We start from the raw sequence: 16290 nt of genomic DNA, 5'->3' as shown, positions 1-16290 counted from the left end.
TAATCAAGGTGATCGGTTTTATTAAAATATGACTTTTTTTTCAGTTTTGTGGTGATTTGTGGACCAGTTGGATCGGGAAAAAGCACACTATTGTATGCAATTTTAAAAGAACTACCCTGCCGCAGTGGACAAATTATAACAAATGGGAAAATATCTTACGCCTCTCAAGAGCCGTGGCTTTTTCCAGGTTTCGATTTCTCTCTTGAAAGAATTTTTCTTTCGTTCTTAATAAATTAATGACTAAAAATAGTCTTTTTTAGGATCAATTGAAGAAAATATATTGTTCGGTTCGCCAATGAACAAAGAGAGATATAGAAGAGTTTGCGCAGTATGTGCCCTGGAAAAAGATTTCCAAACATTTCCTGATGGAGATGCTACATCGTTAGGAGAAAGAGGCGCAACTCTTAGTGGAGGTAAAATGCTTATTAATATTTATTTATTTATTATTTAACTTTTTGTACATAATGCTATTTGTACATTGGCGGGCTTATTGCCAAATGGCAATTTCTTCCAACCAACCAATAAAATAAAATTTTTATTTTTATAATTCAAGTAACAGAACATATTCAATAGAAAGAAAAAAAAAATTAAAAAGTTAAAAATAGAAATAAACGTATTTGTTTATAAATTACCTTAAATCAAAACTATTACTCTATGGGGAAAAGGAAAAAAGCGGAAAGAGGAAAAAGGAAAGGAGGAGAGATTAAGGAAGAGAAAGGAGATGTTTCTTCAGACGTGATTTAAACAGAGATAATGTAGTAACATCTTTGATGGTGGATGGGAGATGATTCCACAGTCGAGCCGCATGTACACTATATGAGTTAGAGAAGAAAGAGGAATTGTGTATGGGTGTTAAGAGAGTGCCTTGAGAATGAGAACGAAGAGGTAAACCATGAACTGATAAGCGTTGAAATTTTAATACACATTTTCGAATGAAACAAGAGCTCCCTGATTTTGGAATCTTCAAATAAAATGAATTATATCTGTTTTTAGGCCAAAGGTCTCGGATCAGCTTGGCTAGGGCAGTGTACAGGATGGCAGATATCTACCTCTTGGATGATCCCCTATCAGCAGTAGACGGCGGAGTAGCGAGACAACTAGTTCAGGAATGTATTGTAGACTTCTTGAAGGATAAAACAGTCGTCCTTATCACGCATCAGTTACAATATATCGGTAACCCGGATCATGTTTGTATCGCCACAAATAAAAAGTATCCGAATGTTATCGATGAAAATGTTTCGTCATTTTATTTTTTTTTAATTTCTAGATTTTTAATTTAAACAATGGGGTTATTGAACCAAGGAATAATATAGAAAATGTTATATTGGAATATAACAATGAAGAAAATAATGTCAAAGACGAAAAAAAGACTGAACACCCGGAGAAAGATTCTAAAAAGGCAAGAAAAAAATGTGTGGCGTAATTCAATTTATTTAGGGCTGATAAAATATTTACAGCTAGGTTTTTTTATGTTTTAATTTATCGAAAAACTTCATATGGAGAAATTCACGGCATAACTCTGATTTAAAAAATATATATGTGTATCATCTGATCCTAGCATGTGCACAAAAGTACTTCAATGCAAGAGCAGTTATTATTTTTGTTTTGTAAGTATTTGCTTTTTCATTAAATTCCCTATTTTATATTTTAAGGTGCAGAGTAGCGAAAACAAAGAAAAGCAAAATACAGGAACGATTGATATGAACATTTATAAAGACTATATGCAGGCGAGTGGCACTGCTATAAAAAACATTATTTTAGGAGTATTGTTTATTTCGACACAATTATTTTCATCCGGTTTTGACTTTTCAAATAAATATTGGTAAAAATATTCACTAAGAAACATGCGTAAAGTTCACCAGGGTAAAACTAAATTAATTTATCGTCGAACATTTTTTTTATTTTCAGGGTCAAAATTGAAGAAAATTTTTACATAAAGAATCATCCGAATTATTCCAGTTTAAGTAATATAATGAAAAAAATGGGAAATAATGAGTCATCCGATTTTACAACTTTAAGTAATTATTCATACCAAATTAATATTATGAAGGAAACTTTAAGTGCAGAGCATTCTTGGGGTCGTGGTGATTTTCTAATTGTATGCGGAAGTAGGTACAAAACTTTAATTGAAATTTATGGTATTATTATTGCTTAATGTTACCATAAAATCGTTAACGGTCCCTGGATCTACATAAGACGCTGGCCCATTTAAAAAAAACATACTCTGTTGTTTCAGGTATCGTTGTAGCATTAATTTTGACAACTTTGTTCCGCTCTATAATATTCTACAACATGGCGATGAAAGCTTCTCTGACTCTTCACGACCAAATGGTCCACTCCATAACACGAGCGACAATGACGTTTTTCCATACTAACCCTACGGGACGCATACTAAATAGATTTTCACAAGACATGGACTGCGTAGATAATTTGCTGTTGATCTTAATATTTGATGTTCTGCAGGTTAGTTTTTCATTCCACACACCTTAAGTTTCTTCAATATTATTCTTATTGTGCTTAAATTTTCTTCCAAAAATGTGATCTTTTTTCTAAGATGAACCTTTTGAGAATATGGGAGTCTAGGCGTTTACGCAACTTATGATCTATCATGTGAAAACATAAATCATTTACCTTTTATAGGGATGTAAAAAGTAATCACATAATCCAGCTAACGAAAGATCATAAGGTTTGTAAATGCACAGATTTCTATAGTCTCAACAACTTCATCTCTATTGAAAATATAAACTATATTACAAAAACAGTACAAAAATCAACTCAATATATTATTAAACAATAACACTGGTCAGTGAATACATATTTTATATAAAGTATTTTTACAGTATAAAAACATTTTAATCCTTCTTGGGGATTGACTGATATATTTTATTGAAATTTCTTTATGGAATCCTATTGTTATTTAATAATAAATCATATTGACCAAACTAAATATATCAAATAGTTATGAAAAACATATGTTTCACTTACTTGACAAATTTGCACCTTCGTTCTCTAACATTTGTCACGCCTTTTAGAAGATAAAAACTCTAAATTAAAACATTTAACAAAGGGTGGAATTTTTAAAATAATTTCCGGTTCATGAATGCATTCAATACCGTTTCGTTGGTTAGGTTCAACATGAAGCCAAATATTTTTTAATGTAAAGCAAACACCTTTTTTCAGATTGTTTTGCAAACTTTAGGAATCTTTATTATTGTGGCAGTAGTCAATGTTTACTCGATAATACCAATAATACTTCTAATATCAATCGTGTATTATATGAGAAAATATTATATAGTGACATCCACCAGTGTAAAACGAATAGAAGCAATTGGTATGTATAATTAATTACTAATGTACTTTTTGTAATGATGCACAGGCGATTTTTTTTTCATTAATTCTAATACAATTTGTGGGTATTGGTTATAGCTAGAAGTCCTGTGTTCTCTCACCTGAGCGCTTCCTTGCAAGGAGTCGTGACTATACGAGCTATGCAGACTGAGGAACACGTGATTCGCAAGTTTGACGGCTATCATGACTTATATTCCTCTGCCACTTACATGTTTATGGGAACTTCCAGAGCTTTTGCCTACTGGGTGGATTTAATAATATCTCTATTGGTTACACTCATCATTGTGATTTTCTTACTTGGGAGTGGTAAGATAGTTTTATTTTTTACGTAAAATATACATAAATAAAATTTATGTAAAATAAATATTAAAAATAGATGTAAAATACAGCTGCTTCATTCTCTAATAGCGGATATCAATTCTTCGGCATATAAATGGTACTTTTAAGCGTGGGTTTTTTATTTGATACATAATGAACATAAGAACAATGTAGACAGTGTTCTGAAGAATGCATTAAATCAAGCTCTGGAAAACAGAAATAAATATATTAGTGTAGATCCTTTACAAATAATTTTAGAAAATACTAAAATTATGGACAGATGGTACGAGACAAGTGACAAATAAACGGCCAATGGAAGAAATACTTTTTATCGTCGGTTGTTTTTTATAATATTATGTTAAAATATTGTATACACGACACCTCGCCGTGTGTATAATTGAACTGTAGATAGGGGTGGCTCTGTAGCTGCTTTAGTCCGGCTATCTCGGATGAGATAGGATTCTCTGGCTGGGTCGGCGGTGATATCCTCGAAGAAGGGCAGGCGGCGGAGTCGAAGGCGAAGAGGGCGTACTTTCAATAAAACACGCTTAGTCTTGATTTATACACATCTTTATTCATAAAAAAACACAAAGGTTTTATTAAATTTTTTGCACCGTGTCGCTGTCGGACAGGGTGAGGGACAGCATACCTAAGCCGCAGGAGAGGGCGAGAAGGGGTCGGGCTGCCCCGGATTAACGCGTAGGACGCTCTCTCATTGGCTGGACATTTTTATATATTATTTTTACATCAGTACTTTTAAAGTCATATGACACCCTCTGTATATATTTCACATTAAAATGAAGTATGTAGGCATCATTCCCGTGTCCCAATTAATACTTAAATAACACGGGAAAAGATCCTACATCCCGATTAAAAGGGTGACACACGTTTTAGTGGGATTCAGTGAGGCCTAGTACCTCATAATCATATACATATTTATGGCCAGAGTCTCGATATTCTAACGTCTGCCCCCGCAAGTGACATAATTAACCGTCTTTATTAAAGGGGCAGCTTATTAGATTACAAAATCGAGACTACCGCCGCACAGTGTTTTGACCCATACAAGCTACAAGATAAAAAGTCACTTTTGAATTCTTAAACGATGACGTCATGGGGGCATTACCAGATAGTTAGTGTGACGATTGTAAGCCTAATTGGGGTGATTAATGCTTAGGTTGATTCATACCAGAATATGAAAGTCGGATAATTGGTTTTTGAAAGCCTAATTACATTTATTTGCATTTTGGCGTCCGACGTGTAAAGGTTGTTTATCAAGTTTAAAGTTTTTAATTTCGATTAAAAAAAAAATGGAAGCTATTTTGGAAGGTATGTTGTATAGTTTTTTTTCTAATATTTTAATGTATTTTATTTAAGTATTTAAAAAAACAATAATTTAACTTATGTATTTTTCGGTAGTTAAAAAAATATCAATTTCTAACTTCTCGAGAATTTATCTCGGAGAGTATATCAAAGTAGCAAAATATTATTTTTATTTTTCAATAGACCAATTTATTGTCAATTCATTACAGTTTCAATATTTTACCGCACGAAGTTGCATCTATCTTATTTTGTTATTTTACAGGTACCAGATACGAGATTTCCAGGCAAGAATTGTACGTGATGTGGAAGAGTTTGACGACGAAAGAAAGGCTTCAAAGGAGTGTTAAATAATATTGTTAGTAAATTTGAAGTCGGTAAACTCGGTGCAAGTGGTGAAAAACTGTTGAAAAATCAAATTAAGCTTATTTGATTAAATATAAGCAGAAAATGGACCGAATCTGGCTGTAAACTAGATAGATTTGTTAAAAAAAAATTTGAGTGGCTCGACGGTAGTGAAAATATTTTGATGTGTGAAAACTTTCGACAAAGTCCTTCAGTAGACATGAATGAACCATCTACGTCTACTGGAAGGCCCGCAAAGGATTTTGGGGCATGCAGTGATCAGTGCAAAAGGACAAAAGTGCGTGATTTAGTGAGTACGAAGACTTCTGAAGAACTTTCGTTTGACACGCATGTATCTATTCGAGCATCAGGAAAACGCACAGTTGCCGATCTCCTTAAGAAAATTTTGAAAGCTACTCCCAATGAAGTAGAAAAAATACGTAGGGAACGTCAACAAGTAAACAAACAGCGGGCATTGACAATTGAGGAAGCGCTAAGTTTATACGTTGACTGTAAATTATCTTCGCATTCCTACAAAGTTATGCGTAAAAATGCAATAAAAACCGGCCACAACATATATCCGGCATTTTATAGTTTAAGAAAAGCAAAAAAAGCATGTTGCCTGAGCGAGGAATTTGTCAAAATAACGGAAACTAGTGCAGAAATCCAGCTACAAGCGATTTTAAATCATACGGTGCAACGATTGCTAAATGTAGAATCAGAAGTCTTAAAAGAAAGAGTTCCTTCAGGTTCTGTACTGACTCTTATATGCAAGTGGGGTGGAGATGGAAGCTCGAGACATAGTAATTATAAACAGAAATTTCACACAGAGCATGCAATAGATGAATTTTTATTTATTATGTCATTCGTTCCAATACAACTAAGGCTTAATGATGACCCTAATATAGTAATTTGGCAAAATTTAAGCCCTTCCTCAACCTCTTATTGTCATCCTATTAAATTTATTTTCGCCAAAGAAACTGATATTCTTACTAAGTCTGAAATCGAAAAACTTCAAGATGCAATTGAAAAACTTGAAAATTTTAACGTTAATATTGGAGGTGTAGTATTGTCCATAAAATTTAAAATGCTTTTAACAATGGTAGATGGTAAAATTTGCAACGTTTTGGCTGAAAATAAGTCAACCATGTCCTATTATATTTGTGGCGCCAAACCCAGTGAAATGAACTCTATTAGTATTAATAGAGTTTCTCGACAATAATTTTATTCCTTTGGTTTATCTACATTACATGCTCTTTTTATATTTCTCAAAATACATCTATTTGAAAATCACTTGTAACCAATATTTTATTTAAAAACCTTTAAGTTTTATCATCATCATACCATATCCGCTCCCTATGTGGAGCATATGGATTCCATAATCTGCCTCCGGCCAAGCGATCGACCTCCCGTACATCCTCCCAAGTTAAGTCCACGTACCGCAACTCTGACGCAAACTGCCCACAAATTGTCAACAGCGGACGACCAGGACGCCAAGAACCTGATGCCTTGTAACATAGGCAAGCATGGTTAAGACTCTCGGAAGGCATACGTAGTACATGGCCTTGCCAGCCAAAACGCCTTGGATGACAGTAGATACCAAGGGTTGCTGTGTCCGTTGCCTCACTGCTGTGTTCCTTACAATGCCAAACTTTTAAGTTTATTTAAACCCTTTCAGTTGTCATGTTTAACATAATAAAATCAGCTGTAAAATGGTTATTCTGACAAAACAAGTGAAGGCAGATTAGTTCTCTCGGGTGAAATCTTTATTTTATGCCTAAGTATCTAATATAATTTTCAATGATTTATTTTATAGGTTGACCGATTTATCAGTCAATAGAATTAAAGTAATAATTTCAATTATTTATGATCCTTAAATACATTATTGGATGCAGATATCAATTTCCAGAAAATTTATTTCGTTTATTAAATAACAAAATATGACATATTTTTTTATAAAACGAATTATTATTACATATTTAATAAAAAAACCTCTTTTTAGGATTAAATGAATCGCATACGTGAGTTAAAAGTACATTCAGAATTTTTAGTTTCTAGCTTGTATGAAACGAAACACTGTGCGCCGTGGCGCCGTGCGTCGAGTGCCAGCCGCTCTGGTTGAAGCGCCGCGTGTGGCCCTAGCGACGATTTGCGGAGCTTCAGCTGCCATCGAGGTCTAAAGATTTCTCAGCGCTCAGTCGAACATTTTTTCTCGTGTAGAAACCGCCTCCGTTTATGAGCCCCAACAAGGGCCGCTAGGTTTGATGATGTTTAAAACGATCGGCACATTCCGCCGCATTCCGCCTTTTTTGCCATACGAGCGGCGATGTCCGATACATATTATATACTTATTTAATGCGTACTTTAGTTAGTTATTGATAAAATTTGAACAATATTATAGATGCCATCGATACAAACATTGGTCTAGCTGTTACTCAAATCATTGGACTAACAACTGTATTTCAATGGGGAATCAGGCAAGCAGCTGAACTTGAAAACCACATGACAAGCGTTGAGAGGTAACACAAAAAGCAATCAATAATTTTTTCAATCATTTACTACCAATTCAAAAAATATGTATTGAAACTTGGTTGCAGAATTCAAGAATATATCAACGTAGAAAATGAAGCTCCCTTAATATTGGATTCTGATTGCAAAATTTCAAAAGATTGGCCAAGCGAAGGAAGAATAGAATTTGAAAATGTGAATTTACAATACCATAATTGTGAAACATTTTCGTTGCGTGATCTTTCATTTTCCATTTCTCCCCAAGAGAAGATAGGCGTAGTTGGAAGAACAGGCGCTGGGAAAAGTTCTCTCATTAATGCACTCCTAAGATTGGCTCATGTTGATGGAAAGATTTATGTTGATGGAGTAGATACCGCGTGTTTAGGATTGCACACTTTACGGAGTAAAATATCTGTGATACCACAGGAGCCTGTGCTCTTCACTGGAACGATGAGGAGCAACTTGGATCCGTTCGATCATTTTCAGGATGTTAGAATATGGAAAGCATTAGATCAGGTTAGGAGATTATAATAATTTGTTAAAAGTAAATAATACTTTTACTCTGGGCAGAAAATATATAAAAAATAAATAGTGTTATTCAAAGAATTAAAGACAACCACAAAAAAAATTGAATAAAAAAAAATTAATACTTAATTATTGCAAAATAACTATGTTTTCTTATGTAAATATTTCAAAAACCTTTCACTAGAACCTAAAAAAATATGTGTTTCAAACAAACTACAAAAGAACATAATAAATTAGAATTAATATTTAAAGCAGTAACCACTGATTTTTCTGTCAACCGGTTTCGAGATGTACCCGTTTCTTCGTCAGGACACTAATTAGACTAACATGCAAATTTAAAAAATCACTTAAGTGTTAGCTACTAATGGTATGTGATATATCAGCACGTTCGTTTTGTACTATTGTGAAAGCGTATAGTGGGATTTGCATGTTAGTGTAATTGGTGTCCTGACAAAGAGACGGGCATGTCTCGAAACTTTAGATATAAAAAAGCCGGTAAGTAGCGCATACAATTGTACTATTTACTTATATGTGTATTTCGTAAACTCATTAAACATTATTAATTTGTCCTCAAATATTATTTAGTAAAAATTATAATTTTTTTGTAACGTAATATATAATCATTTTATTTCAACATATTATTTATTGTTATAAAATTTTAAGTGTAATGTCCCCTTTCAAGCACAAAAGTTTTTTTCTTTTTTGGATAGGCACTGCTAATCAAAATTAATATCATAGGTAAATTTAAGAATTGACAGTCAACAATAATTAATCGAAATGTAATTTAAAATATGTTTATTTAACAAAATAAAAATTGATTACATTAATTAATGATAATAATATATTACGCTTATTTTAACAACTGTACTTTGAATTGGCTAAAGTTGAATTGGGTAGACCGTTTAAGATATGGAAGGATGGACGCTTTTCTAAAAATACGATGGATCGTCTTGTTAGAACTCTGTTTCTCTTCATATTCCTATTCGGAGTAGAAAGATGGACATTGAGAGAGTCGGAGAGAAAAAAGATTGATTCGTTCGAAATGTGGTGCTGGGAAGAATGCTCTAGATTCCATAGATGGCGCGGCGATGCATTCTAATGTGTCCATACTGAATGAACTAAAGATTGGGTCGACTGTCAATTTATGTTACAATCGAATCCTACCGTATTTTGGACACTTCGCCAGGAGAAAACATTTAAATTGATTATTAAAAAATTTACTTGTTGAAAGTTCATTCACGCAAGATGGATGAAACTGGTTGTTAGTCTATTAAACTAAGTGGATTAAAGTGTTATTCTGTAATGAATTTTATGTAAAAACTTCTTAAGTCAGTAAATTAAAATTTTACATCAAATGTGTTGTATTTATTGAAATTGAATAAAGACAAGTGAAAGTTTATTAAGTATACATTTAAAAAAAAAAATTTTCCAGGTAGAGTTGAAAAAAGCAGTGTCTCACCTCGGAGGACTGGACTGCAGTATAGCGGGCGGAGGAGCTAACTTTAGTGTTGGAGAGAGGCAGCTGATTTGCCTTGCCAGAGCTATTCTCCAAGAACACAAAATCATTGTTTTGGACGAAGCTACGGCAAATGTGGACGATGAGTAAGCGTATGATTTTTTTATTGAAACGACATTTCAACTAACTTAAAAATAATTAATTAATGATAGATTATCCACTTTTACACGGGGATACGTTTCACACAGTACCGTGTAAAAAAGGATACTGATTGCGCGAGTGGTTGATGGGATTGAGTGGTTTGTGGCTGGACGGACCACCAGTGGATGAAGGTCCACCTATCCTACCCATCCTGTGATCTCCCAACTTTTAATGTTTGTTATTTCACTTGTCTCTTTGGCCATGGGTAGCTACGGTTGCTATGGGAACAATTTTCCATATCCATAGCAACCAACATCAACAATTACACATTTTCTTTTATTCTTGTTTATTTCTGCCAACTTCCGCATGTTAGAATTTCATCTGCCCGCGTCTGAACATTTTTACATCGTCTGCCAGCCGCTCCGCCACATTCATCTTTATATTTTGCAAATAACTTTAGTTTTGCCGTTCTCATCAAAAGGGAAAATACTACCCAGAAGCCAGGACTTGGAGATAACATCCGGATTCCTGTCTCTGATTCCCTTTCCTGTCTTCCTAAAGGTAGGATTTTTGTCTACTGTGGTTTGTTTGGCCGCATACTGTTCATTTCCGCATTTTCCATCTCCGCGCAACGCATCTCTTATTTCCCCGCATATTTTAACACAGATCAACGGATTCAGTCAAAGAATATCCGCACAAAATTATAACCGCAACCCCAAATACTTTAAAAGAACAATGTATAAAAATCAATTAAGAATTTCAAAAAAATGAAATGGTTTACTATTTATTGTACCTTATTTATTTTCTTAAATATAACACATCAAAATACTTTAAAAAATCGTATCAAAGATTATTTGTTGTAGGAATGAAATAATTCAGCAATTGTTATGTTTTGTTAACTCACGTACATTTCTGTGTAAAATTAGTTTGATTTCGTACGCACAAGTTTCTAAATAACTCAATTAAAATACGTTCGTAATAGTGTGATATCTCATTTTAATAGCTGAGATTCAGATATTTTTTCTGCAGTTCCTTCTGATATCAACTGTAACCTGTAATGAAATCTCATGTTCCAAAAATCTCATGTTCTCTTTTATCTTAAGGTTCAAATGTTTTGCAAAATAATTCGGTTTAAAGTTACAGAAAAGAAAATCAGCAATAAATCATCGCCAAAAGAATGCTTGATACAGCTGCTAAACATTTTTTAACGTAGGGGTATCTGAAGTCTGAAGTCAGACCCATTTTTCATTAAAAACATCTATTTATTTTTGATATATGTATATATTTAATAATTAATTTACTGTATTTAATAATTTTGAATCAACAACAACAACACTTTGCTGGCGCTCATTATAGTTTGGTTTGACAACGGACGTGTATGATTTGCTCATAAATAACGTGGAAATGTCCTTATTGTCATGATGAAAGAAGAATGTTAAAAATATAAATTGGAATAAACCTGCAATAAAAAGAGAACAGCCCATTGTTTTGTTGCAAACTGGAGCTAACTTTCGAAATTGATAATCCCAATCTTTCACTGTCCCTGGACTGGCACTCGAAGCGTAAAACTGATCACCTTATTTTTCTGTAACAGATGATCAAGATATGCTACATTTAATTTAGCAATGCACTGCCCTATACACCCTCAGGTGTGGATAAGGGTTAGATGATGATTAGTGATAAAAACTGTCTTACTAAATGTACATGTGTAGTGAATGTTTTTCGCGTAAAGATAAATAATTAGACTTAATTAACAATGTTTTGAGTATATCCAAATGTTTGCAGACAGCCTGGATTTCCTCCCTAGGGAGTTATTTAGAACTAAATTTATTTCAACTGAGAGGGAAAACATTTAAGGGAATATGAAAGTCTAGGCATTTTTCCCTTTTAAAAATGTTTTCCTCTCTGTTGCAACAAATTTAGATTAAATTTAACTTACCAGGAGTTTTGTTGTGTGGACAGCCTGTGTGTGTTGCCAGAGATGTCAATACATTTTTAAATTTTTAAATTTCTTATTAAAATTTTTTTTTTTTTTTACAATTTTCGAGTACATGCAAGGTAAAACAGAGTATTGAAAAAAAGAATAATCACATGGCAATGAAATACATATTAATGTAAGAATAGTAAACGAAAAATCCCACAAAGGCATGGCCTGTTCGTCGGTATACAATTTTTTGCTCCTATAATAGACAGGTATTATTTTATATATTTTTTTTAATAAAAAAAGAAATATTTGCGTTCTAATGATTTAACCAAATATTTAATTTTGAGGGCCATTTTCAACGAGTTGTAAATAACTCACTATTAGAAAATGGTAATCAAGTTGGGGTAGAGTAGGATTCGAACCACGGACCTTAATAATATTTTTGTATAATTTAAAAAAGAGACAAGAAAATATTCTGTAAAAGATTAGGAGGTAATTTTTTTATTTTTTGGTAATTAAAAAAGAAAACAAAAAGAAACATAACATTAAAATATTCTTAATTATTAAAGATTAACAATATATATTAAAAGAGTCAATATCTTTAGTTTGAATTTAATATAGTGCGTGTTTTTCAAAAGAAAGAAAATTTTGAATGTTTGGGATTAACGAAATATTATCAGTAAAAAAATAATAAAAATTTTTTGGGCCTATAAAATATGCATGTCTCTGAGCTAGCCTCGTTTTACTGTGTGGTATTTCTAGCACACGATTCCTTCTTAGACTTAATCTATTTGAATTACTAGTGCATTATATAGTAGTGTAGTGTATAGTAATCTATTTGAATTACTAGTGCATTATATAGTAGTGTAGTGTATAGTAATCTATTTGAATTACTAGTGCATTATATAGTAGTGTAGTTTATAGTAATCTATTTGAATTACTAGTGCATTATATAGTAGTGTAGTGTATAGTAATCTATTTGAATTACATAAAACAAAATATTAGGCAGATGTAAACTACTGTTTTTATGGATATTTTAAAGTATTTTTCTTCATGTATCAGTTTAACCTACATTAGGTATAATGTTTACTTTTAGGACTGATGCATCGATACAAAAAGCTATTTGTACTGTTTTTTCCGAGTGCACTGTTATAACGATAGCACACAGACTCAACACCATCATGGATTCGGATAAGGTGAGTGAATGATTTACCTAGCAATATGTTATTTATTTACTTCAAATATTTACGGATTTAGCTTGTTAAAAATATAAAACATGTAAATTACCCCAGCTAAAATAAAAATCGTTGTTATAGTCATGGTAGTGTTATACAACTGTTTCATAATATTTCTAGTTTTATGGGAAATTCATTCATTTTAAAAATAAAATACTGTTGCGAGAGGATGCTGTATGCCATCGCGCTACTCTCACTGTGACAACAACACTGGTCTTATCGTCCTTTGTCGCGCCACCCGCTAGCGTAGAGGCACAGCGGGGAGTTAGGAGAGGGAATGATATCTCAAGCACGAAATCCGGATTTTTGTGGTTACGGCTGGGAAAAAGGCAAATAGTAAAAAGCACATGTGTAAACTTACCAAGATATGAAATAATATTTAACTGTAAAGCCACGAATCCTAATGTTTGCTCGAGGGGAAAGCAAATACAAATGCGAATTATTTTTAAAAGAATTCTGCAGAAAAATATTTTTATAATTTTGATACATTCCTAACATTATGGGGTAAGATTGTGCTAAAAATGAAATCAATTCATCAAATTTAATAGATCTAGTCAAAGATTGAATAGTTTACTTGAAATTTCTTATTGTGAATCCTGACTCGGGCAAAGACACTCATTTTTCATAGCTCCAAAACTGTCAAATGCATTTCACAAGGGCAATATGATGGAGATTAATTATTTGAATCTGTTTCGATTTAAATTTTTGTTGAAATTATGGGTGAAAAGGAATATTTAAATAGCTTCTTTTTTTAATGAATAGAATATACTTTTATTATGATTTTATCTTTTATAATAATTTTATCATACGTAATTGTGCTCTAATATTAGTATTCATTTTGTAACTTTTTGATATCTATCGTATTCTTCCAGTAGACTTTATTTTAATTTAAAATAAAATGTATACCCACACACAGGCCATGCCTTTGTGGGTTTTTTTGTGTCGATGTAAAAGTTTTTTTTTGCATTTGTGACTTATGTATACCTTTTGTGAAATGCAAAGAAAAAAAAGAAAAAATACCAGAATGTGATGATAAACAAAAAAGTTATTGAAACCTGGGGGACCCTTGATACCCTCAGGCCCGGAAAGGTTCTTCAGTCGGTACTATGTTATTTGAAAGAATTTTAATAGTTTTATATTTCGGGGGCTTAGGGTCATAAGGGCGAAACTACAAAAAATGCTGTTTTGTGTTAAGTACTAATACAAACAAAATATCCTGTTAGTGACAAAAAGATGAAACTCATCCGATAAGTAGTTACCTAGATAAATTTGTGTGAAACTACAAATGAAGCGTTTTGTTTAAAGTCAGAAGAATAAAACACCTTTTACATCAATTTGGTTATTTACTAATCTAAGCGCAATTTAGGGTCATATAGACGAAAGCGTAGTTTCATATTTTTTGTCTCTAAAATATTTTATGCTCTATTGACTTTTTTTTTATTTTCTTTATTTGTTACCCTTAAAAGACAGTATTATTTATTGAAAACTGTTTTATCATTTATCTCAAAACTGTGTTTTTGTAGTTTCGCCCTTATGACCCTTAATCCCCGATTTGATGTCAATAAAACAATAAGGAGTTGACTAAACCACCTGGTCCAAGAAGAAGTATAAACATTAAAAAATGTTTTCAGACGTTGCTTAGTATGTGGTAAAATAATTATGTCAGATGAATCCCACCCGCATCAATAAAGGTTTCAACTCTTTAACTTCACTAAAGTCAAGAGTTGGAAGAATCGAAGAAATATGGATGTTCAAATATAGGCAGAATGCTGAATGTTACACAGTGTATAAAGTGGCCACATGCCCTTTAAATGCCGAAATTTTCAAATTTCCTACTCTAAAATGTTTTTTTACATCTGTTTGAATATGTTTATACGGAACTTAATATGTTGACTATCATATTAATTTATTAATAATTATTGCAATAACTCGTTGACTTAAATATTATTTACTGGTTTTCTAACGGCTTGTTATTGAATTTGTTGAAAGATGACTAAACATGATAATATGTCAATTCTTATAAATTAAAAAAAAAACACATTAATATAAAGTTGCTTTGACTGTCTAACTAGGGTAAATAACTCCGTTCTAAGACAGTACAAATATAAAAACAATTTACAAAACATACAAGGAAAAAACAAATTATGAAGAGTCTTTTCACAAAAGGTGGTTACAAAGTAAAAACAATGAAGATCTCCAAAACTTAATTTACAAACAATAATTTAAAAAACGCAATTTAACTTAGAACATATGTTTGCCACATAACAGCCATCATCAACCTCTCAAACTCTCCGCGACTAATATCACCGAGGAAAGCAGTCAGAAACCTCTTTAGCTTGCGGGTCTTACAAATCCACCGTTCTGGCATTACATTTTATAGTTTTTGTCCTTCATAGGAGTATTGCCTCTGTGCTAAAAAAGTTCTAACCATTTGTCGGGAAATCACATCGTTGTTGGAACTCAAAGAGTCTCATAATGATGTTAAACTGATGGGTGTGTATCTCTGTTAGTGTGAGTGACCACCACTGAACATTGAGTTACACACTACTGAAAAGAGATGCACTGAACATTAGTTCATGCAGGGTTTTTTTCTCCACCGCGTGTTCAAACAAAATGCTGCAAAATTGTTGAAGAATTCGGCGATATATATTACTCGGTATAAATTAAGTCATCTTTTAACAGAAATATACCTAATGTAAATTTAATAATGTGGTTTTTAGCTTCACTATTTTTATTTTATGTATTCGCCATTCATTGTTTTATAGGCATATATACTATCTATATAAACAAAAATCATTAATTTGCAGGTTATCGTAATGGATGCTGGAAAAATCATTGAATTTGACTCTCCAAATAACCTTCTGAAAAACAAAAACAGCGTGTTTTCTAATATGGCAGAAAAAAGCGCAAAGGAACTAAATGTATTAGAAGAGGAAAGGGTACGGTTTTTTTATATATTTTTTTATTATTCTCTACTGAAAAGTGATATTTTGATTTTTTTATTTTAAGTGATGAAATTAAAATATAAACGGACAACTGACTTGAAAATGGAATATGGTAACTATATATCTTATGATTTGTCATTGTGGTCATAAATTCTGCACATATAAAATAAATGTGATCACTTGGTTTAATATGCTTTGTATGTGTAGAATTTACATTCTGCCTACGTT

The 16290-nt window shown here is 32.4% G+C and overlaps 1 protein-coding gene and 1 long non-coding RNA gene across 14 annotated transcripts in view; one reads left to right on the top strand and one right to left on the bottom strand.

Moving 5' to 3' along the window:
- The window catches only part of LOC148275731 (putative multidrug resistance-associated protein lethal(2)03659), a 34850-nt gene that overhangs the window by 11479 nt on the left and 7081 nt on the right, over positions 1-16290 (top strand). For 4 of the 13 annotated variants that reach the window (XM_088235273.1, XM_088235272.1, XM_088235278.1 and 1 more), the window contains 14 exons: positions 45-187; positions 261-413; positions 994-1187; positions 1268-1399; positions 1653-1822; positions 1909-2108; positions 2237-2463; positions 3181-3331; positions 3427-3654; positions 7730-7847; positions 7926-8352; positions 9794-9963; positions 12979-13078; positions 15925-16056. In XM_088235273.1, coding sequence (XP_088091399.1) covers positions 45-187; positions 261-413; positions 994-1187; positions 1268-1399; positions 1653-1822; positions 1909-2108; positions 2237-2463; positions 3181-3331; positions 3427-3654; positions 7730-7847; positions 7926-8352; positions 9794-9963; positions 12979-13078; positions 15925-16056 — 2545 coding nt within the window. Of the gene's footprint in view, positions 1-44; positions 188-260; positions 414-993; positions 1188-1267; positions 1400-1432; positions 1608-1652; positions 1823-1908; positions 2113-2236; positions 2464-3180; positions 3332-3426; positions 3655-7729; positions 7848-7925; positions 8353-9793; positions 9964-12978; positions 13079-15924; positions 16057-16290 lie in introns of those variants that run through there. The other 9 variants (XM_088235275.1, XM_088235274.1, XR_015823951.1 and 6 more) reach the window with 8 other exon arrangements.
- LOC148275732 (uncharacterized) lies at positions 3750-8909 on the bottom strand. The gene is made up of 2 exons (XR_015823952.1): positions 7406-8909; positions 3750-4700 (listed from the first exon to the last, which is right to left on the bottom strand). It is a non-coding gene; the product is annotated as an uncharacterized LOC148275732 (long non-coding RNA).

Source organism: Micrasema longulum, unplaced genomic scaffold (genome assembly GCF_059751315.1).
Source record: "Micrasema longulum isolate JH-2025_06_02 unplaced genomic scaffold, ASM5975131v1 h1tg001354l, whole genome shotgun sequence".
Taxonomy (NCBI): domain Eukaryota; kingdom Metazoa; phylum Arthropoda; class Insecta; order Trichoptera; family Brachycentridae; genus Micrasema; species Micrasema longulum.
The sequence above is the reverse complement of the archived record's forward strand: the minus strand, read 5'-3'. Positions and strand labels throughout refer to the sequence as shown.